General features: G+C 42.4%; 1 protein-coding gene across 1 annotated transcript in view; it reads left to right on the top strand.

The window, feature by feature from the left end:
* PDE6C (phosphodiesterase 6C) overlaps window positions 1-24,681 on the top strand; it is a 55,182-nt gene that overhangs the window by 6,261 nt on the left and 24,240 nt on the right. The window contains exons 2-14 of the mRNA XM_003904014.5: window positions 3,037-3,189; window positions 3,296-3,385; window positions 4,337-4,477; window positions 7,817-7,891; window positions 8,877-8,941; window positions 9,045-9,111; window positions 11,491-11,538; window positions 16,980-17,129; window positions 17,721-17,864; window positions 19,201-19,269; window positions 22,278-22,424; window positions 22,658-22,765; window positions 23,148-23,257. Of these exons, the coding sequence (XP_003904063.1) occupies window positions 3,037-3,189; window positions 3,296-3,385; window positions 4,337-4,477; window positions 7,817-7,891; window positions 8,877-8,941; window positions 9,045-9,111; window positions 11,491-11,538; window positions 16,980-17,129; window positions 17,721-17,864; window positions 19,201-19,269; window positions 22,278-22,424; window positions 22,658-22,765; window positions 23,148-23,257 (1,367 nt within the window). The remainder of the gene's footprint in view (window positions 1-3,036; window positions 3,190-3,295; window positions 3,386-4,336; window positions 4,478-7,816; window positions 7,892-8,876; window positions 8,942-9,044; window positions 9,112-11,490; window positions 11,539-16,979; window positions 17,130-17,720; window positions 17,865-19,200; window positions 19,270-22,277; window positions 22,425-22,657; window positions 22,766-23,147; window positions 23,258-24,681) is intronic.

The following is a 24,681-nucleotide window of genomic DNA, read 5'->3' as shown; positions in this document are numbered from 1 at the left end:
GCCTGGCCAACATGGCAAAAACCTGTCTCTACTAAAAATACAAAAATTAGCCAGGTGTGGGTTGTGAGCACCTGTAATCCCAGCTACTCAGGAGGCTGAGGCAGGAGAATCGCTTGAACCCGGAAGGTGGAGGCTGCAGTGAGCCAAGATCACGCTATTGCACTGTAGCTTGGGCAACAAGAGCAAAACTCCGTCTCAAAAAAAAAAAAAAAAAAAAACAACATTCCTGGCTAACTTCATCCCATGGTGCATGTTTCTGGTATTTTGATGATTCCTTTAGTGCCCAGGCTGTGTAAATGAAGGTGGTATGATCTGCATGGATAACAGGGTGGAAGGGAAACAATGGGAGCTGGCCTAGACAAGCAGCGGATTAAGAGAAAGAATGTAACAAAGCCTGCAGACACTTTGGTCTGAGGGTGAAGATCCTATGGGGAAACAGAAGTGACAGATAAAGTGGAGAGAAAAGAAATGTGGTTCTTGGTGGCGTGAGGGAGTGTGCTGGCCCTCTGGAGGAAGGCTGCTCCGCGGTGTGGGAGGCCTACATCCAGCTAGGGGCATCTGATTTCTGCAGTGATTTGAACTGGCTAGAAAAATTAAAGCTAGAAGCAAAATGGTAATTGCAAAAGAACTACTTCTCATTCAGGAAAGTCTAGAAACGTACTAAGTTTCTCTTCCCAGTACTTACTGAATATCTAACTATGTGCCAGACACTTTTTTTTTTTTTTCTAAGTGCTCAGCCTATACTTTGTTATTCTATCTTCACATCAGGAATTCTAGGCAGTAGATGGAAGCATTACCCCTATTTTCAGATTAGAAAACGAGGACACGGAAGGTAAGTAACACACCCAGGACCATACAGCTAGTACATTGGGGCCCAGTCAGCCAAGCAAGTCTGACTCCAGTACCTTCCTTGCCTTGATGCAATGCTGACACCTAAAGAGTTGGTTTGTGTGTTTCCACTTTGGGAAAGGTATAGAAGAGATCTGGGCTGAGGGGCTGCCTTTATCCCCTTTCCATCACACATTTCCTCTGAGAGCAGCACCATTTCTGGTGATTCCCCATTGGGTTGAGCCTAAGAATTACTTGGGCCATGTAAAAGTGCAGGTTCCACTGTAGGAGATTAGGATTCAGTGCATCTGCTGCATTAATCTGCAGGTGATTCTGAGGCATGTCTCAGGACTGCTAATCTCATTTGAGCTCTGTGAGTTCTATTGGCCAGCCAGCCCTTGTTCCCTGGTGGAAACTCTGGCCTGGAAATGCACACAGAAAATTCTTACCTTTTTTTTCTCCAGGAAACCAGACAGAATCCAGTCTCCAAGGTTTGTGCTGCTTTTAGAGGCACTGCCAACACAGGAAAATGAAAATAATACAACTGCGGAAGGAACACCACACTAATTTTGGCCAACGAGTCTCAGAGTTAAGGCTGAGAGTTCAGTTCTCATTGCAGTCCTAGGTGCAAAGGGAAAAATGTCATGACCCAAGGAAGGCTGGGTCTAAACTCACCTTGAGTGGCTATTCTCTGAAATGACAGCTAATAAGATAATTGCCTTCCGCCACCTTTTTCTCAAGCCCTTCCATTTGTGCACTTCTCTAGACTCATCGCTCAGCCGCTGCAGTGGCCAGTGGATTAGAATCGTCTCTCGAATCTAAGAGGCCTGAATCTGGGAAGATCCACTTTCCTCTCTCCCAAAGAAAGGAAAAAAAAAATAGGAATGAAAGACATAAGCTTGGTAGAACATTAAAAACCTGATAAGCATCTGATGCTGGCAAGAGGGTAGTCCTCAGTCCTTTCACACAGGGTCAATGGAAGTTAGAATGTGAACCTTTCTTTTTCTTTTCCTTTTTTTTTTTTTTTTTTTTTGAGACAGAGTTTTGCTCTTGTTGCTCAGGCTGGAGCACAATGGCACAATCTTGGCTTACTGCAACCTCCACCTCCCGGGTTCAAGCGACTCTCCTGCCTCAGCCTCCTGAGTAGCGGGGATTACAGGGGTGCGCCACCATGCTTGGCTAGTTTTTGTATTTTAGTAGAGATAGGGTTTCATCATGTTGGCCAGGCTGGTCTCAAACTCCTGACCTCAGGTGATCCGCCTGCCTCAGCCTCCTAAAGTACTGGGATTACAGGCGTGAACCACCGCGCCCAGCCACGGAATGTGAACCTTTCATCAAAGTAATCTATGTAAATAAAAACTGTATGTTCCTGTAGATCCAGCAAAAGGGATTTCCTTTTTTGGGAATCTATCACATAAAAATAAAAGTAAGAAGGATTAGTGCAGTACTGTTGGTAGTGGGGAGAACTATAAACAGGCAGAATCAATAGAGGACAGTTGAGTGGATCGTACAGCACCCAGGGTGGAGTAGTGTGCACGAATCCAAGAGGTGAGTTCACATCCATATGCATTGGTCTTCAGGGAAGTCTGTAAGACATTGTTAAGTGATGAAACTATTATAAGCAATTAGAAAAGGAAATTTTAGAAAAAATAGAAAATTCTTTGTTCAAGCACAGAGAAAGGCATAGAAGGAGACACACCAACAGTTAGCCCAGATTTCTTCTAGTAGGCTAGATTGGGGGGAATGATAATTTTTGCTTTATGTTATGACATATGGGTTGATGATTTCAAGTGCATGTTTTCCCTTAGTAATGAGAGAGAAGCGCTCTATGAACTGTGTCTGTATTCCTAGCTGTGCTCTCCTTCCCTGCATGCACTTGCTGTCTATTGTAACCCTTCCCCTCTGTTCCTCTTAGCACCTCACTTTCCACTTGGCTGTCTCATCACCTCTTTTCTTTTGGCCCAACCTCAGCCTAACCTAAATAGGTCATAGCTCAGGTGGGAAGCGCTTATTCTGAAATGGGCAATTCCATTCTATGCAGTCATAGGATGGCAGGTGGAGTGGGATTGTTTGCTGGGGACCACTGTACTGGAGCCCTGGTTATCTGTTGGTAGCATTTAAATGAGAGAGAATGATCTGTCATCATCCCTAGATCTACCACTCTATGATTCTGTGCCGCTTTGGCAAATGTGTGACTATCTCTTTCAGAACAGCCATTTTTCTGACTTCATGGACAAGCAAACTGGATATGTCACTAAGAACCTGCTGGCAACCCCGATCGTGATGGGCAAGGAAGTTCTTGCTGTGATCATGGCAGTTAACAAAGTAAATGCATCTGAATTTTCCAAACAGGATGAAGAGGTAATGCTAACCATGGGCATCTGGTTGGAGGCTCAGGAAATGTATTTGTTGTATAACCAAAGAAAAGATATCACAACTGTAACTTATTCTTCTCTGCCATCTGTAGGTCTTTTCCAAATACCTCAACTTTGTGTCTGTCATCCTGAAGCTTCATCATACCAGCTACATGTACAATATTGAATCCCGAAGAAGCCAGGTAAAAGGAAGGCAGTATTAATCATTCCATGCTGACCTATTCTGACAAAGCCGCCCAGAGACAACAAATTCAGACCCCTCCTATTCCTCCTGGGGGTTTAAGCCACGTGGAGCAGACCCCCAAACTTCAGTCCCAAGTGTCCTCTCATGATCTTCCTGCCACTCTCCCCACCCACACTCCCCTGCACCCCAAGCTCTCCAATTGTGTGCACAACTGGCTTGGCTTTCTTCAGTCTAGATCCCAAGTGGACTTGGCATTTCTGTCTATGAAATGGTGATGACAATTATGGTACCTACTTCAGATGGTTGTTGTGGCTATTAGTGATTACCTCTCACATAAAGCTTGTAGCAATTCCTGGGTCATAGGAAACCTATTAATTTGAGGAGCACATTATTCATGCTTCCGTGAGACAGAGGGATAAAGAGCAATATTGGTACCCAAGATACCTGAGTCTGGCCCACTCTCTGGACCTCAGTTTCCTCACCAGTACAATGCACAGGTAGAGGTTGAGAGGGAGGTCCCTTCCCATTCCAACTCTCCAGGTAAGGTTACCTCCAACAAGCTCAGGATGCATGGAAGGAAGTAGGTGGCTCTCTCCACATGAGGGCCAGCAGGAGCCAGTGGGCCACCAATACTGGATTCTCCGTCCAGGGACTATCTTTGCATCCAATTTCAGGGCACTTCCCCTTTGGAGCCAAAATATTTAGACACAGGGACCAATCATAGCTTCTCTCTCTCCATAGACCTGCAGCCTTGCAAAGGTCTACTCATCATCTCACCTAGAGGATCTGAGTAGCCTGTTGGATGTACACATGTCCAAAATCAGAATTGCACTTTCCAACAATATGCATTCATTTTATTTGAAGCACCTCATGTTTTCTTGTGGTGAATGCTCTCTCTCTCTCTAGCATACTTTATTCTAACTGTTTTCTTTTTGATACCTACTTTCAGATCCTTATGTGGTCAGCCAATAAAGTATTTGAAGAACTCACAGATGTTGAGCGACAGTTTCACAAAGCGCTCTACACAGTTAGAACATATCTGAACTGTGAACGATACTCCATTGGACTGCTGGACATGACCAAGGAGAAGGTTCTTATTATTCTACACATTTTGCCTCATCTAACATCGCCTATAAAACATACACCACAGGAAATGTGATCCTCAAAAAACAGATACACTATGTAAATAATTAGTCATGACTGATCACAAGAACAGAGGTAAAAATGTGTGTCTTGGAGCAAAAAAGATGTAGGCTTGAATCTTGGTTTTTCCATTTCCTAGCAATGTGGGTTTTCAGCAAGTGTGGTGTGATGAATCAATATTGATATATTATTATTAACTAAAGTCCATAGTTTACATGAGGGTTCATCCTTTGTGCAGTTCTCTGAATTCTGACAAATGTTAATGTTATATATCTGCTATTACAGTATCAGACAGACTAGTTTCAGTGCCTCAAAGCCCTCTATGCTTCACATATTCAACCTTCCCTCATCCCCCCAAACTCCTGGTAGCCACCAATTTTTTTTACTGTTTCTATAGTTTTGGCTTTTTCCAGAATGCCATATAGTTGGAATCATACAGTATGTAGCATTTTCAGACTGGCTTTTCACTTTGAAATATGCATTTAAGTTTCCTCCATGTCTTGTCATGACTCAATAGCTAATTTCTTTTTATCACTGAATATTATTCCACTGTATGGCAGGTTTGTTTATCCATTCACCTGTTGAAGGGTATCTTGGTTGCTTCTAATATTTAGTGATTGTGAATAAAGCTGTTGCAACCATTGTAGGTAGGTTTATATGTGTCTCTGTTTTCAACTCAATTGGGTAAATACTGAACAGGGCAATTGCTGGATTATATTGTAAGACTAATTGATCTTTGTAAGAAACTGGCAGACTGTCTTCCAAAGTGACTTTACTGTTTTGCATGTCTACCAGAAGCACATTCTCACCAGCAGTTGTTAATGTCAGTATTTTGGGTATTAGCAGTTGCTAATGTCAGTATTTGGGGTATCCGTTGTGGTATCTCATTGTTTTAATTTTTAATTCCCCAATGACATATGATGTTGAGCATCTTCTCATATGTTTACTTGTCATCTGTATATCTTCTTAGAGAGATATCTGCTCAGATATTTTGCCCACGTTTTATTATGTTGTTTTCTTATCATTCAATTGTAAGAGTTATTTGTATATTGTGGATCCAAGTCCTTTACCAAATATGTGATTTGCAAATACGTTCTCCTAGTCTGTGGCTTATCTTTTCATTCTCTTAACAGTGTCTGCTGCAGAGCAGAAGGTTTTAATTTCAATTAAGTCTAATTTTTCTACATTTTCTCTCTCATGGATTGTGCTTTTGATGTTGTATCTATGAAGTTTCATCAAACTCAAGTTCACCTAGATCTTCTATGTCATCTCCGAGAATTTTTATACTTTTGTGTTCTACATTTAGGTGTATACTCCGTTTCGAGTTTTTTGTGAAAGGTACAAGCTCTGATTCTAGATTCACCTTTTTTTACATGTAGATGTTCAGTTGTTCCAACACAATTTGTTGAAAAGACTATCCTTTGTTCATTGCCTTTGCTCCTTTGTCCAAGTTAACTATATTTGTGAGGGTCTATTTCTGGATTCTCTATTTTGTTTCATTGATTCATTTGTCCATTCTTTCACTAATACCACACTGTCTTGATTATTGCAGCTTTATGGCAAATCTTAAGTCAGGTAGTGTCAGCTCTTTGATTTTGTTCTTCTTGTCAGCAAATCTTTTAACTTACCTGATTCTTGGCTTCTTCATCTGTAAAATGAGGACATCTCTCTTATCGATTGTAAGAATTAGAGATTATATATAGATATATTTTTATATATAAACACTATATGTATATAGTGTCTAGAATTTACATAGTAGGTGGATAATCAATATTATCTTTACCAACTTTAGGTTTTTGTATTCTAAAAAAATTTAATTATTTTAAAGTAGAAATATTGAAACATTTAATATTATTCACAATCTAATGCCCTTATGTAATCTTATTTAAATCTGTTGCTACCCTTCTAGTTCAAAATAACTAATGATACCATATTATTTGTATATTTTTTCTTTTCTTTTCTTTCCTTTTTTTGAGACAGAGTCTCAATCTGTCACCAGGCTGGAGTGTAGTGGCATGATCTTGGCTCACTGCAACCTCAGCCTCCCAGGTTCAAGCGATTCTCATGTCTCAGTTGCTGGGATTATAGGCCTGTACCACCACGTCCACTAATTTTCTGTATTTTTAGTAGAGACAGGATTTCACCATGTTGGCCAGACTGGTCTTGAACTCCTGTCCTCAAGTGATCCACTCACTTCAGCCTCTCAAAGTGCTAGGATTACAGGCATGAGCCACCACACCTGGCCTTATTTATATTTCTTTATATTCGTGTGATTGGAAGTTATTTTTTCAGAGTAGTTGTTCTAAGTGGATAAACATAGGATGAAGCACTAGGAGAGATGGGTTCTGATCTTGGTTCTGGGACTTTCTAGCTGAGTATGTTGGTTAGGATTCTTTTGGCTGTAAGAAATATCAGACACAGCTAAAAGCATCTCTAACAATATGATATTTATTCTCCCACTTAACAAGGTAGGGCATCGCTAGTACTGGTTGACTCAGAGATCAGTGCAGTCGTCAAAGTCCAGGTGCTTTCTCTTTCTTCCTGGCAAGGTCTCTGCTACCTGCAGCATGTTGCTGAGGCCTCCTCTTATGGTGGAAAGATGGCTGTTGCAGCTCAAATAATGGCACATAGACATGACACAACTGGGAGGTATTTTCTCCAAATGTCACTCTCATCAGCTTTCATCTGAGGAATACCTTTTGCCAGAGTCTCTGAGCAGACTTCTCCCCTTTTTTCATTTTCCAGAGCTGGGCCACATACCTGCCATCAAACTGATCTAGGCACCTCATGTAGACCACTCATGGGCTGTGGTCTGATGGAAAATTACCACCTGATACTCAAATCATATCAGGTTATGCTAGCAAGGAAAAGAGGAAGAATGAATGTTGGGTAAAGCAACCAACATTTGGCCACTCTGTGTGACCTTGGCCAAGCCTCTTAATCAAACTAGATTTAGCTTAATTGTCTATGAAAGAATTGCTATACATTGAGTACTCTGAACTATGTGTCAGGGTAGATGTTACATATGTATTATTCGTTTAATCCTCACAACAATTCTTTAGTACAAATTCTATTGTTATCCCTATTTTACAGATATAAAAGGTTAAGTAACACGTTCACAGTCAAAAATTCCTAACCAGTATTGCTGGGAATTATAGATATTTCAGCACTAAAATTCCAGAATTATGTAGATTAACATAAAATATACAAACACAGAAAATTCATATAAGATGTGGTAGGTCATGGAACAGTGTGTTTAATGATACTTAAATCTAATTGCCTGCAGGAATTCTACGATGAATGGCCAATCAAGCTGGGAGAAGTAGAGCCTTATAAAGGTCCAAAGACACCTGATGGCAGGGTACGTGCAAATGTCTTCCTTGATGCCGTCTGTGCATGGTGTCAGGTGCTAAAACTAAGAGGCCACAGTGCATAGAGCACTGGCCTGGGAGGACCTGGAGTAGTAGAAACAGCACTAGACAAGGAGTTTGAGGTTCTAGTCCCAGCTCTGCCCCAAGGCAGAGCTACTGGCCCTTGCCTTAACTCATTGATAAATCTCTCCATTTCCTCTTCTATAAAGCCAGGACTTGGTAGACCAGTGATTCTCAACAGGGAGGGATGCATCAGAGCCACCTGCACAACATTTGAAAGAAGTACCTGGGCCCTTCTTCAGATATGTGGGATTAGAATCTCTAAGGAAGGGTTGGGTTAGGTTTACTTTCCCCCTTGACTGCAAGCTTCATGAAGGCAGCAACCCCTGTGTCCATAGCACACAGGAAAGAGAAGGGGATGGAATGTGTCCAGGCCTCAGGTTCATCATCTGCCCCATGAAACAGAGAGAATAATTCTCTAGTCCCTTCCAGCTTTGGCAATGTAACCTCCTGTTTCTGAGGCACCTGTTCAGATAAGCCACTGATGAAAGAGGTTATTGGCTCACTATATATGATGTACAACTGACTGCAGTTGAGAAATTACGTGATTTGTTCTAGTGAAGCTATTAATGTCAGGTATTTCTGGACAACAAAAGGGATCACTTGAAAATAAAAACAGACTATCTGATGATTTAGTAGCCAGAGATCCCCCCACCCCAAAAACTGGGGGCAATTCAACTTTTTAAAAACAAAATTTATTTTAGCCTTGTGCATGTAGATAAACAGCCAATAATATTTCTGGTTTTATTATAAGTGTGTAGTCAGGATATAAGTAGTTTGATAATTTATGTTATAATATAATGTGGTTGGGATATAAGGTTCTATTTGTAAGAGTTTTAAAGTACAAGTTCCCCGATGAAAAATGATTTATTTGGGAAATAACATTATTCCCATAATACCCTCTTTCTTTCTTAGGAGGTCAACTTTTATAAAATCATTGATTACATTTTACATGGAAAAGAAGAGATCAAAGTGATTCCGTGAGTATTGACAGGAAGTTGCTGCCGCAGTTGCCATTGTATTTTTGCACACATTGCATTTCTCTATATTGCAATGATTTTTTTTCTTCTTCTCTTCCTCAAGGACGCCTCCTGCAGACCACTGGACGCTCATTAGTGGGTTGCCAACATATGTTGCTGAAAATGGATTTGTAAGTTATTGAACAAATTCAAATTTTAAATAATATTGTATGAAACTCCTATTAGCTAAGAGATAGATACAGTTGTGAAAGCAAGAATGCATCCAATAAAAGCTACATGGGCTGGGTGCAGTGGCTCACGCCTGTAATCCCAGCACTTTGGGAGGCTGAGGCAGGTGGATCATCTGAGGTCAGGAGTTCAAGACCAGCCTGACCAACATGATGAAACCCCGACTTTACTAAAAATACAAAATTAGCTGGGCGTGGTGGCACATGCCTGTAACCCAGCTACTTGGGAGGCTGAGGCAAGAGAATCACTTGAACCCAGAAGGTGGAGGTTGCAGTGAGCCGAGATTGTGCCACTGTACTCCAGCCTGGGCAACAAAGCAAAACTCCATAGGAAAAAAACAAAACAAAACAAAACAAAAAGCTAGATGATCACTTCCTTTGGCATAGGCCAAAGGAGAGAAGAATTTTGACATTAAAATGTAGGTTAACCGGAGACTTCTGAACTCTACACAAAAATATTTAGTCATCATGAGGAAGATTCCTCCATCCCTCAATTTCTTATTCTGCAGCCACACACATTTCAGATATCCTTTGGAATTCAATGACTATGATTTAATGACTGGGTTTAATTCTATCTCAAGTATATCAGTCAATTTTTTAAAGCATAAATGAGGGGGATGGGGTGGGGATGGTGTGGTATGTGGAACTTTTCAATATTGAGTTAAAAGCTTGGGCCTCTAAGGTCTTGACCCACCTGTAAATGTTCTTATAACATTTAGAACATAATGTTCTTCAAAGAAAGGACTAAGACAGATATTGCTGATGAAAAGTTCAAAAAAGAAGAATAAGCTGCTTCTTGCCTCTTAAAAAACACAGTTGACGCATGCTCAGCCCATCAAATGATGTAATTTATTGAAGTTAGATCATGCAATTAATGTGTGGCATGAAAGATTCCTTAAATTCTTAGGCCACATATGCTTGTAAAAACTTTGAAATATTCTTACATTTTCTTTGTAAGCATATTACAAAAATAGTAGACATGGTTCATTCAATCATTCTTAGAAAGCACTTACCTTGGGGCCAAGAGACAGGCAGAGTTTGGTGAGGTGGGGATTTAAGGAGGGAGTCCTCTTAGATCTTGTTAGATTGTTAGTTTTTTAGGACTTTTGTGAGCAAGTTGTTAAACTGTTGGCAGCTTGAAATTTCCCATGGCGGGAGAATTGGGACCATGGATATTGGCAACTGATACAAGCCAAGCATTTCCCCAATTCCCAGCCAGGAAAGCTGATTTCCCCAGCACTCGTTCTGGAGATCACAGTTCTAGTTCCATCCCATAGATTTAAACAAATCACTTAACCTCTTTAGGCTTCCATTTCTTCGTTTTTTATAAATGTGAATTTAATTGCTAAGATCCCTTCTGGCTTTAAAATGCTACGATTACTGGGTATGGTGGCTCACGCCTGTAATCTTAGCACTTTGGGAGGCCAAGGCAGGTGGATCACCTGAGGTCAAGAGTTTGAGACCAGCCTGGCCAACATAATGAAACTTTGTCCTTACTAAAAATACAAAAATTAGCTGGGCGTGGTAGTGGATGCCTGTAATCCCAGCTACTTGGGAGGCTGAGGCAGGAGAATTGCTTGAACCCAGGAGGTGGAGGATGCAGTGAGCTAAGATTCTGCCATTGCACTCCAGCCTGGGGAACAGAGCAAAAACTGTCTCAAAAAATACAAAAAGTAAAATGAAATAAAATGCTATGATTTTAATTATCTCTTGGAAAGACATGGTCTTTTATTAAGATACATTTGTGACTATGACCCAAGGTACAGAAAACTTAAAATAACCCAAAATGGAGTGATTTATTGTCTTTATAGATGTGAGCAACAGTCTTTGAATTCCACTAATTAAAGTGGTATCTCTCACTGAATCCTTACTTTGGTGTAACTAAAAACTTATCTGGCTTTTTTCCTCCTGCCTCTTAGCCATCATCTTCTAACCCAAATCTCACTTTGGGAAGAAGAAAAAAGCAATCCTAGCTCTGCTGCTCATACTGGCTGTAATAGAGCTAGGATTTCTCAGCTTTCTCCTCTCCTTGGCCTGAGCAGCCTGTTGCTTTGAATTTGGAGGGGATTCCCTAGAGTCTGGGGGAGTGGGAAGGGGCAGAGACGGTACCACGTGTCCTCCAGTAATTTAATTAGCAGCAGGGAAGCCGTCTTGAATGAGTTGTTAGCAGCTGTGGCCTAGCTAAGGTCCATTTGCCTGCGAGCAGTCAAGAGCCATGTGGGAAATCCTTACTTCCAATGCGTCCTTTCTTATTCTGCTTTGTGGGTCGAGAGGGCTCCACCACACAATGTTTCAGAACATTTGTCTCCTCTTGCCTTCCAGATCTGTAACATGATGAATGCCTCTGCGGATGAATACTTCACATTTCAGGTAACTGCACTCCGGGGCAGGCCTCACCTCTCAGGGCTGGGGTAGGAGGGCGGATGCTCTGGCCTCTCCTCCACCCCCAGAGTCCGCCTGATGCTCAGGTGTGGCCACAGGCACACACGGGCCCATCTCCCACTCACCCTGGCTGGGCCAGCAAGTAGCAGATTCTTCAGTGAAGGAAGAAAAGAAAGAAAAGGCAGAAGGCCAGGGAGGGGACCTGCCACTCCTCCATTTGCTCACACTCCTGGTCATTTAGGGCAGCGGTCTCCAACCTTTTTGGCACCAGGGACCGGTTTCGTGGAAGACTGTTTTTCCACAGAATGGGGGTGGGGTGGGAGATGGTTTTGGGATGAAACTTCCACCTCAGATCATCAGGCATTAGTTAGATTCTCATAAGAATGGCACACCCCAGATCCCTCACATGCGCAGTTCACAATAGCGTTCGCACTCCTATGAGAACCTAAAGCTGCTGCTGATCTGACAGGAGGCTGAACTCAGACGGTAATGCAAGCAATGGGGAGTGACTGTAAATACAGATGAAGTTTCACCCAAGTGCCCACTGCTCTCCTCCTGCTGTACAACCTGGTTCCTAACAGGTCATGGGCCAGTACTGGTTTGCAGCCCAGGGGTTGGGGACCCCTGATCTAAGGGCAGCAACGGTGCCTGGCACAGTATTCATGCTCAGTAAACGTTCTCTGCATGCATGATTGGCTGGCTACATCCTACATCCTGAATCCAGCTCTCGTGGTGGTTTTCTCAGCAGCCCTTCTCCGCGGCTTATTGCAACTGTTCTCAGGAAAATCAACAATTCTGATTGAGTCCTTAGAGCTTCTCCTGCTGTTAGAGTCGGTTGTATCCTTCCTTCTCCACTGTGCAGAGACCCACTGCCTGGGGAATCTGCCTCCACTTACCACCAGATGCTCTCGGTAATCAGCCTCTGTATGTGCTACTCTAGCTGACCCACTTCTCCCCGTCAGGGCTTCCTGCTGGAACCCGTCTACAGACCTGAGCTGATCCCTCCCCGCCGCGAGTTCATCCAGCCCACCAGAAGGGCCAGCCTGTCGTCTTCACCACCCCCTCCCCACCTGTCACCCTCCACCTGTCATCTCTGCCACTCCCCTCTCTACCTGCCCATCCCTCCTTACCTGTCATCTCTGCCACCCACTCCCCACCCATCACCTCCTCCCAACCTGACTGTTAGAGATAAACTGGCATTTGGCTCTGCAGCCTCTTCTTTTCTGCCTCTGGGCACTTGTTATTCTCTGTCCTGCGTTTAAAAAAACATCCCCTTAGAGCTCTGATCTCAGTCAGAAATAGAGACTGCCCTCCCCGGTGGGTACCGTTGGGGTCCTTCTGTCTCTCTCACACACACAGCCCCATCTCTGCCTCTCAGGAAAAGCCAGGCTTCCCCAGGCTCTGGCGTGCCTCCTTAGCTGCAGAACCACACCATGCCTTGGGGAAAGCTGTACACACTTGCTGCGTTACGTGCATCTGTCTGCTCCTCCCTTTGCTGATTGACATGGAAAACATGTAAACACCATATGGCTGCTCTAGCTCCTTCCTCCTTGCAATTGAAGCTTATTTGTGACCATGCTGTGCCCAGGCCTGACCCCTATATTTACGGCAGGTGGATGTCAGGATAGGATGCATGCCAGCAAAAGGGGGACAATGATTTTCTAGAGTCTGAACCTTAAGCAGTCATTGTCTAAACAGGGAGTGGGGATGGAGCTGGCCCAGGAGAACGCAGGTTGCTCTGAAATCTGAGGCCCTTTGCTTTCTCTCATGCTCCACTGCAGCTACTGCTCTGATGTGCTCTGATGGCCTGGGCAGAGAGGAGCCTGGGGCCTTGGGGAGTCCCCAGTGTGGGATAAACCTCCAGGCCACAGGGATTTCCCAGTTCTCTGGGAAACATCAGTGTGGTGCCCATGAAAATGTGCTTCTCAGATCTCCACCTGTGGGAAGTGTAGCTGTGCAGTGGCTGCTGGACTGAAATCCATGGTCACATCTGCGCTGAGGCCACAGGCTCCACGGGCCACTCCCAACTGGTAACTGAGTGTGGCAGGTACAGTAAAGCAGGCCTGTTCCTGGAATACGGCCAGATCCCCTGCCAGGCAGCTTTGGCCCTAGGAATGCCTAACAGTTCTGCAAACAGTTTCAGAACCGCACGGTAGTCTAAGGGGCTCCCCTCAACCTTCCATCCTTCCGTTTCTCCTTCGCACAGGTCGGGACTGCATCACTATCTGACGTCTCTCTCAGGATCCCCAGCCTCCCTCCCCACTTCACCTCAAGAGTGTCACCTGTGCATCATTCTGCAGAGCGGACTAGGATGGGTGGCCACCCTCCCCAAACCACCACCCTCCTTTTGTGCTCCATCTTCTGATTCTCTCTGTCCTTGCTCAGGCCCCACCGTGATTCTTATGATTCCTTTTTGCACCTGAGAAGTTTGATGGAAAAGCCAGTGATATAAAAAGAACTGCCATCAGAGCAAACCTGCAAAGGCAGTGGTTCTTGGACTATGTTCCTTGGGGGCATAATGGATTCATTTCCTATTGCTGCTGTCACAAATTGCCACTGAGTGGTTTAAAACCACACGAAATGTATTATCTCACAGTTCTGGAGGTCAGAATTCCAAAATGAGTCTTCTTGGGCTAAAATCACGGTGCTGGTGGGACTCTGTTGCTTTCTGGAGGCTCTGGAGAGAATTCATCTCCTTATGTTTTCCAGCTTCTCAGGGCCGCCCACCTTCCTTGCCTGGTGACCCTCCCCTGGCAGAGCCAGCAGCACCATCACCCTAACCTTGCTTCTGTCATCATAGCTCCTTCTCCCATTCTGATTCCAACCTCTTTTCTACTTTTAAGGATCATTGTAATTACATTGGGTTCACCTGGAACATCCAGGCTAATTTCCCCATCTTAAGGTCAGCTAATTAGCAACCGTCCTTCTATCTGCAACCTTAGTTCCCCTGTTTTGTGTAAGATAACATATTCACAGGTTCCAGAGATTAGGATATAGACATGTTTGGGGGCCATTGTTCTGCCTGCCATAGTGTTCCTTGAAGTGGACTAAGGGGTCTTCCTTTAACACCAGTGAAAGTGATCCCAATTCACAGGAGGAAAAGTACATAGCATTTCCTCAGTTTTTTGTCCTACTAATTTTTCTTAAACCTTAGGTTCCTTCTGTCACTTGTCTGTCAACAAGCTCTAGCAAATGGCAAAACACAAGAATATGAACTGGTAGCAAATGAATATTTCCTGAAACACTGAGAAGCAGTCAGCAAAGCTTATTTTGGAAGCTTTAACAAATACACATGAAATTCTTTCGCATGCATGTGATCTATTTTCTATTATTGATTTTGTCCTTGGTCCGTATGATGGCATAAGTACATAAATATTTCTCAGTGTTTTCCAAAGATGCAGGCTTTGCAAGCACTGTGCACTGCATCTTTTTCTGAAGCTTTGACCATCAGGACACAGACATTGAGATTTGGTTCTTCTGCTTTTCACTCCACATATAATGACTACATAGAGTAGTAACAAGTTACTTAGACTGAGCACTTACTATATGCTCAGTCTAAATGCTAAATTGTGGTTCAGTCTATAAGTGCAGTTGGAATTCCAAAACAGAAAAGTTCTTTATGAGTTAGAAAAATTAGAAAAGGCTTCATGGGAGAGTCAAGACTTAACAGGGGCCTGTAAGGATGACTAAGCCACGGGAAGTCTTCAAGCACAAACAATGTGGTGTGTTGAGTGCTTGTCTACCTTTGCCTTAGCTACATACTGTGCAAATGCTACATCATGGTTTTCATACTTCAGAGGGCATCAGAATTACCTGGGAAGCTTATTGAAGATGCATGCCCAGGCCAGGCGTGGTGACTCACGCCTGTAATCCCAGTACTTTGGGAGGCTGAGGCAGGTGGATCACTTGAGGTCAGACGTTCAAGACCAGCCTGGCCAACATGGTAAAACCTTATCTTTACTAAAAATACAAAAATTATCCAGGCATGGCGGTGCCTGTAATTCCAGCTACTCGTGAGGCTGAGGCAGGAGAATCACTTGAACCTGGGAGGCAGAGGTTGCAGTGAGCCAAGATCGTGCCATTGTACTCCAGCCTGGGCGACATAGTGAGATCCTGTCTCAAAACAAAACAAAACAAAACAAAAAAACAAACAAAAAAAAAAAAAAAGAAAAGAAAAGAAAATGAAACAAGCTAAAACAAATCTGTTGCACATGGTCCTTGGACCACACTTTGAGAAACACTCCTAAACTTTTGTGCCTGTATCCCTCCACTAGACCCTAAGCATCTTGGGGGTAAGACCTGTGATTTATTCTTTGTGCCTTCAGCAACTGCCCCAGATCCTGACATACCATAGAGCCTTGGCAAATGTTTACTCAACTCAACACACCACAGAATGAAAGACTATCTTCATGGATCAGTCAGAAAAATAAAAACCACACTAGCATTTCAACAGGAGAATTTTATATAAGGAATTAGCTAAACAAGTGTTGGAGGATAGAAAACGTGTAAAGGGAAAAGTGAGGTAACAAAGTGGTAAGAACACTTTCCAAGGCTTGGGAAAGAAAGGGAAAAGGTTAGAATTGTCAGAAAACAGACACTTGATTCTAGTTCACTCTACTGGATGTGCTAGAGTACATATAATGGCCCTAGCAATGTTCTGACACAAAGTAGGAATTGCACGTCTAACACTGAAAGATTATTCTTCCTTTTTTTTTTGAGACAGAATTTCATTCTGCTGCCCAGGTTGGAGTGCAGTGGCACTCTGCCTCCTGGGTTCAAGCGATTTTCCTGCCTCAGCCTCCCGAGTGGCTGGGATTACAGGTGCCCGCCATCATGCCTGGCTAATTTTTGTATTTTTAGTAGAGATGGGGTTTCACCATGTTGACCAGGCTTGGCTCCAGCTCCTGACCTCAGGTGATCCACCTGCCTTGGTCTCCCAAAGTGCTGAGATTACAGGCTCCAACCACTGTGCCCAGCCTCTTTCTTTAAATTAAAAATAAACTAAGTGGCAAGTGGTTGGGTGGTAGCTAGAAAGGAGGAGTACAGGGGAGTCTTGTAGTGATGGAATAGTGTTGTATCTTGATTCTAACGGTGGTTGAAAATCTACACAAGGGATAAATTTGCATGAAACTATATGTACACACACACATATGCATGTACAAGTAAGTGCACACAAATCTGGTAAAATCCAAATCAGCTCTGGATTGTACAATGTCTGTTTTCTAGTTTTGATATTGTACTATAGTTACACAAGACAGTAGAAAATGTACTATAGTTGTCTAACCATCGTTACCATTGTGTGAAACTCGGTGAAGGATACCTGAAATCTCTCTGTACATTTCTTTTGTAATATCCTGTGAATCTATGATTATTTCAAAATAAAAGGCAAAAAAAAAAAATAATAACTTGAGGTCCCTTCTCATTTGTAGAAAGGACCTGTAGATGAAACTGGTTGGGTCATTAAGAATGTTTTGTCGCTGCCTATTGTCAACAAGAAAGAAGATATTGTGGGAGTGGCTACATTTTACAACAGGAAGGATGGAAAACCTTTCGATGAGCATGATGAATACATTACTGAGGTAAGTGCAATCATAAGATAATGGAAGTCAATGCAATTCACAAAACACGAGAGGGCGCATCATTATTTGTTATTCTGGAATGATATTTTGAAGGGCCATTAAGACATGAGTCACACATAGCTGTAAACAATACGCTGTTATTTTGTCGTTTCTATTTCCTGACTTCTATAAACTGCAACATTTTCTACCAAAGTACAAAATTTTAGCTTAACCAAAATTTGTTATAATACTCGGAAAACGGGAAAGACGATTTTCCTCTTCCTTCTCCCACTCCTCCTTCCTATTGCCTCTCATTCTTATTCTTACTCCCAGCACCCTGCCTAATTTTTAGGTCCTGCTTGATTATACTGGTGTTGGTAACCCCGCTCTCTTCTAACGAAGTATTCATGGTACATGGTACATTTTAAAAAGCAATAACTCAGCCAGTTTTATTGTCTGAAGCTGATTATTAGTATGTTTTTCTTAAATTAAAAGAAGGAACAGGGTGGTTGATGATGGAAGGGAGATTGATAGAAAAGCAGGCAGACTGTTGCCTCCAAACCAATTTTGCTTGAACTGAAGAGAATTGGAATCACCTTTTATCTGTTTCAGACTCTCACACAATTTCTTGGATGGTCTCTTTTAAATACTGACACCTACGATAAGATGAATAAGCTAGAAAACAGAAAGGACATTGCTCAGGAAATGCTCATGAACCAAACCAAAGCCACTCCTGAAGAAATTAAGTCCATTTTGGTAAGTGAGAAATTCAGTCCTGTGGACATAAGGTGTTACCTAACCACATATTCTAGAAGTCATCTAATTACCCATGGGTCTGACAAATGCGAATGGTTTACTCCTGGACTGGGAGAGAGAGACAGTGAAGGAGGGGTTGGAAGAAGACATGGATGGCCCAGTGTACAGAGACCCTTACTGGAAGTACAGCTGCTTGACTGGAATAGCACTTCGTTCAAAATAGCCCTGGGGCTATGGGAGCTGTAGCAAGAAAAAAAATATATTTTAGGAAGGGAAATGTATCAGTCAGCTATTGTCATATAATTCTGCATAACAACAACCCTAACACCTCAGTGGCATGCAGTAATGAACCTCTAACTCTCACTCACATTTGTGGGTTGACCAGGCTTTGATTGACAGTGGCTGGACTTGGCTCCAAGCTGTGAATTTGGTTTGCTCTATGTATCTCTCATCCTTTTTGGACCAGGAGCTACCTGATAGATGTCCTTCTCACAGAGATGACAGAAGTGCAAGACAGCAAGCCCAATTGTGCAGGCATACTTCAAGTTTTCGCTCACATCACATTCACCAAAATGCTCACTGGTCCAAGAAAGTCACATTACGAAGACCAACCTTACAGATGATGGGGGAGCAAGTGGATATTTGCTAACCATGTTCTAATCACCGCAAAATGAAGGGAAAAATATCACGTGCCCACCATCTCTATTTCTTTTATTTCCCTGGCTTTGTGTGTGTGTGTGTGTGTGGTTTTGCTGGAGTGGGTTGTTTTTGGTGAGCATGTTGGTTTTTGCTTTTGCAGACTGGTTTGAGTGTAACTCAGTTTGAGAATTTGAGATGTTAAAGATGAGAAGATCTGGGGGGAATAAAGGGAACTGTGATAAGCTAATGGAAAAATAAATGTAAACCACTCATTTGCTCTTTCCTACGTGCAAACAACCCACACCTCTTTAAAAAAAACCCAGCTACTGTAACCATTTTGAGGGAATTTAAAAAATCAAATATATTAGATTATTTCTTGAAAAAAAATCTTCATAATCAGGTGCTATAGGTCTTTGTATCCATGACAAAGAATGCATCTTTGCCATGGAACTCATTGTAGTATATTTTATTTATTTACTTATTTTTAGAGATGGGGTCTCACTCTCTCACCCAGGCTGGAGTGCAGTGGTGCCATCACAGCTCACTGCATCCTGCAACTCCTGGGCTCCAGGGATCTGTCCAGCCTCCTCCTCCCACATATTTTAAAGATATCTTAACTAAGATTGTAATAGTAGAGGAATCAGATGGAAATCTTCTCCTTTAGGAATTTCACACCTCAATTGCTTTTACATTTTAGAAATTTCAAGAGAAGTTAAATGTTGATGTAATTGACGACTGTGAAGAAAAACAACTTGTTGCAATTTTGGTAAGTGTTTTCTTTCTAACCTTAATGCCTGTTAAATAGATAATATAGAAATCAATAATATATTAGGATATGCTTTCTTGTTTTTCAAGTAAATATTGAGTTTTCTCTTTCCTGATATTTCTCAAGGCTAAAAAGAAAGAATTCTTCTAAAGATTGATCTTTTGGTTCCCTGCTTTTCTTCATCTTTGTCGCCTCTGGTCCAATTCCCACAGAGAATTTACAATTGCAGCTAGGCTAGACTACCGCTTAGGGGACTTCAGGCACAGAATGTAGGGATATCAAGGCACAGTTTAATAGCTTTGGATGACACCATGGCCACCCCAGAGGACATGACAGAGTTAGCGTGGAGCATGGATCCTTCTAGGCACTGGCACCCCCTGCCATTTCTAGCTTCTCTTCTGGAGTCTGAAGGCTCCATTCGTTCCTGTTGTTGCCAGTAGGCCATCCCTATTATTTCTGGTTGAAATTAACTTTCCCACTTCACTAATTCTGTCTTTTGTTGTGTCCAATCAACTGTTAAACTCGCTCAATAAATTCTTAATTTCAGAGATTTTTTTCAGTTCTAGAAGGTACATTTAATTCTTTTGTTAAGGTTCTAACTCTGTGTTAAAACTTTTCATCATTTGATCTATTTTGACTATTTTTCCCTGTATTTTAAAAAACGTGTTGGTGTGTATTATTTTAAGGTACTCATCTTAATACCAGAATCACCTATAGATCTGATTTTACTGTTCATTTTTACACCTGGGTTCTAGTCATTTGATCCTGTTTTAAAGCATGCCTCATGCTTTTAAAATAAAAAATCAGATATTATAGATAAAAACTTGTAGGGGCTCTGAGTGATATTATCCTTCTGCAAAGAGGGTTAGAGTTTCCTCCGGCAGATGAGAGAGTTGTTTTAGATTTCATCTGGGATGGTCTTTTTTGGTTTTATTCCTCCTATTAGGGTGGAGCCCTTGTTTCTAGAATGTGGCTCTTCTGGAATCACATGAAATCCTGGGATACTTACCAAGACCCCCAGACCTTGAATTTCAGAGGGTTGAATTCCATCTGATTGAAATGGAAATATCACACTTAATTTCCTTACTAACTGCTATAACCTGTTTTCCACTGTCTCTTTCCAATCTGTGATTCGAGTGTTCTTTCTAAACTAAGACACATCGACTATCTCACCTTCTCCCTTTCCATCTTTTATGGGCTCTGTCCTCCCACCCGGGGCCTTTGCTCTGCTACCTTAGGACTGTTGGCCTTTGACCCCTTTTCGGGGCTTACTTCCCACCCCCATGTTTTCATGTCATCTGAGGTTTCCTTTTCTCCCATTTTGCTTGGCTCTCCCTTTGAGCACCATCCTCTCAGCCTGGCCCAGAAGATCACCCTTTCTTCTCCCCACCTGCCCTCAACAATAGACATCTTCTTGGAAAACAAAACATTCACTGACATCCGTGTCACTAGAAATTCTCTAATTTGTTATGTAAAGGAAGAAGGATCTCATGTTGTAGAAGCAATAAAGTGGACAAAGAACCAGTAGACTTCCTAAAAAACAAAACAAAACAAAACAAAAACAGCCTATTTTGAATGTAAAATCTACTCAGGGCAAATCCCATATCATTGCTGCATAAAATTGAGGAATGTAACAAGTATTTCAGAGGAGTTCTCCAAAATTATCCTGGCATCATTTCTCAGCTACATAATTATTTTTCCATCTTCATGTACGTGAGTCTTTCTCCAGGCCTGCACTTTAATGTTAGCTCCAGGGAAGGCTCAGCCGATTTTCTGGGTATAGCAACAGTTCTGTGCAAGAGTGTGAGGGGCCAGCCCAGGCCCAGGGACTGGGGGGACTGGAAACCATAATTTTGCTTTAAATAGCTACATACCATTCGGTGTTGAAATCTGTGTAGAGCATGGCTGTCCCCTGAAAAACATTAAACTTAACTAAGGGGAGTGTCCTGCCTTTCCCTATGTTTGTGTCCTCCTCAGTGCGCTAGTAAGGACATAGTACACATTCAAATAAATACCCATTGAACTGAATTGCTCCTGCAGGTCTGTCTGGTAGACCTACATAGTCGTTGCTAACTTCTGCCTCTTGGCACTTTCTCACCCACATGGAATCTCTCCGCTTCCTTCTGCCAGCTCAGCTGCATGCATGTCCCTCCAGCATCTCTCCTCATTTAATTTCCCCACCTGTCCAAGGACATTCAGCTTATCCCTCAGCATGGAGCACTGGCCATACTCTCTGATTATTCTAAGTGCTTACTTTTCACTCGTCTATATTTTATAGTCACTTTAATAAGTTAAGTTCCTTAAGGGCAAGATCCATATTTTTAATTCTGAAGTCGCAGCAATGCCATGTGTCTACTTCACTGCTTTTTCACATAATCCGGAATCCTAACCAGATGTGAGTTAAGTGAAATGTCTGCAAGTATATCTTTGTACTGCAGGGCAATCATTGGTTTATCCATCCACTCATTCAACAGGCATTTCCCAAGCACCTTCATGGGACTGGCCCTGCGGATTTGGGATATGGCAGCAAATAAGCAGATGATCCCCACCCTCGGGGAGCTCACATTCTAGTGAAAAACTGTCACTGAGCACATAAAGAAAATTCAAAAGAATTGAATTAAGCAGTCGTTTACTGTTTACTGAATATTTCCTGAACAGATAAAAAGTTGAGTATTGAAAATGAGTAAGGCTTTTGTAACAAAACATTTTATTTTGCAGCATAGAAAGAAAACAGCTACTGGAGTTGGATTTGGAATGGTATCCCATTACTTAGAAAGTCTTTAAGATAGCCAAGTCTCAGTTTCATCACCTGTAAAATGGAGACAATTGTGTAGGACTGCCGGGAGGATAATCTGTGCAAACTGCATCATCCAGTGCCTGGCACATGGTGGCTCAGTGAATCACACATTGTGTTATTGTAATTTTGGTTTACACTCAATGTTGGCTATGGGAGTGGAAAGGGAAAACAGATGAATGTAATCTGAAACAATCCATCCTTATCTCAACAGAAAGAGGACTTGCCAGACCCACGCTCTGCAGAACTGTACGAATTCCGCTTCAGTGACTTCCCCATTACAGAGCACGGATTGATTCAATGTGGAATACGACTGTTTTTTGAAATAAATGTGGTGGAGAAATTCAAAGTACCCGTAGAGGTCAGATGGTATTCAATTTAAAATACTATGCGATTATGTGGCTCTGCTTCACTGATGTTTTCTGTGGTTCAAAAGATGGACTCAGTTTGAATTTTAAATTATTATTAACTTTCTAAATACATCAGCTTAACCCCTGTCAACAAGACCAACACATCTTTTTAGATAAGATTGCCACAGACCTTCTAACCTTTAGCATTCTATTCCAAAGTCTGAATGGTGTTGTCTTCTTTTAGGTTCTTACCAGATGGATGTACACTGTGAGGAAAGGGTACCGAGCTGTCACTTACCACAATTGGCGGCATGGGTTCAACGTGGGACAGACCATGTTTACTTTGCTGATGGTAGGTGCAGAGGGTTGTAAATCCTTGTAAACCTGCAGATTTCCCATTTGAGCATGGTGAGAAATAGGTATGGTCCATCATTTTAGACCAGTAATTTAAAACTTCAGGGCACAAACCCCTCTCTGCTGCAGATGAGTTCCAGGGAACGTGGGTATCCTTGAGCACCGGTGGGATGATCACTCAGACATTCACATACTTACCTTCTTAAAGGAAAGCTCAGTCATTACCCACAATGCTACAATACTCACAACAAATAAAGTGAGCTTGCTCCAAAAACTAGTGGGCCTATTCTCTACTGCAGGCAGGCCTTGCTGCACTTGGTATAGAGATATGTTAATTCAAATAAATTATAGATCTATGTATTTATGTTATTTTTTTTTAGACAGGAAGATTAAAGAAATACTACACGGATCTTGAAGCCTTTGCCATGCTTGCTGCTGCTTTCTGCCATGATATTGACCACAGAGGCACTAATAATTTGTACCAGATGAAGTAAGTGAACACATGTGCAATGTTGACCTGTATTGGTGGACATTGGAAGGTACCTAGAGTGAGAAAAATGCTTCTCCCTATTCCTTGGCCCAGTCAATCCCTCTTTGCCATGTTTGGAAATCCCAGGGCTGGGTTCTATTCCCTCCCAAGCTTCTGCCTTCACGATAACATTGCTGTTTCTCCCTAGGTGCTTGCATCTCCCTTTCCTTTCTGTTTTCATTTCCAGATGTGCCTCTGCCTTCTTCCTATAGGCCTTCAGGCTTTCTTCTCTCAACTTTGTTTAATCAGAGTATTGAATTCTTATATTAAAGTGCATGAATCTGGCTGGGCACGGTGGCTTGCGCCTGTAATCCCAGCACTTTGGGAGAGTGAGGCGGACAGATCACCTGAGGTCAGTTCAAGAGCAGTCTGGCCAACATGGCGAAACCCTGTCTCTACTAAAAGTACAACAATTAGCCAGGTGTGGCACACCTGGGATTATAGGCACATGTCTATAATCCCAGCTACTTGGAAGGCTGAGGTAGGAGAAATGCTTGAACTCAGGAGGCGGAGGTTGTAGTGAGCCAAGATTACGCCACTGCACTCCAGCTGGAGCGACAAAGCGAGACTCTGTCTTGAAAAAAATAAAAAATAAAAAACAAATACATAAGGTACACGAATGCTAGGCTTACACTTGTACACTCCTATGGAGTACTCCCCAGCTCAGGCTAGAGGACACTACTCCTGGGCTCACTACCCTTCACTTCCCTGGTCTTTTTGCTTCTACCAAACTCTCCTTCAGCTGGTCTTCTATCTTAACATTGATGCCATCTTTCTCTCTTGCCCCAAGTACAATAAGAAGGGTACAGGCTCTGGGCTCAGGCAGATTTGGATTCACTGGGTCACAAGTTATTTAAGCTTTCTAAGCTGCGATTTTCTCATCTGGGAAGTAAGAATTATAATAATGGTACCCAGAACATAAGGTTGTTGTAAAGATTAAATGCGATCATGGATATAAAGCCCTCAACTCAAGGTAGGATCTTGGCAGTTAATAAATATTAGGTATGATTGCCGGGCATGGTGGCTCACGCCTATAATCCTAGCACTTTGGGAGGTTGAGGCGGGCAGATCATGAGGTCAGGAGTTGGAGACCAGCCTGGTCAACATGGTGAAACCCCATCTTTACTAAAAATACAAAAATTAGCCAGACAATGTGGTGTGTGCCTGTAATCTCACCTACTTTAGAGGCTGAGGCAGGAGAATTGTTTGAACTCAGGAGGCAGAGGTTGAAGTGAGCTGAGGTCACGCCACTGCACTCCTGCACTCCAGCCTGGGCGACAGAGCAAGACTCCGTCTCAGAAAACAAACAAACAAACAAGCACTAGGCATTATGATTACTGTTATTGTTATGATGTCATTGGCACTCTTCATTCACCAGCATTGCT

The sequence above is a fragment of the Papio anubis genome, chromosome 11 (genome assembly GCF_008728515.1).
Source record: "Papio anubis isolate 15944 chromosome 11, Panubis1.0, whole genome shotgun sequence".
NCBI classification, from domain to species: Eukaryota; Metazoa; Chordata; class Mammalia; order Primates; family Cercopithecidae; genus Papio; species Papio anubis.
The sequence above is the reverse complement of the archived record's forward strand: the minus strand, read 5'-3'. Positions and strand labels throughout refer to the sequence as shown.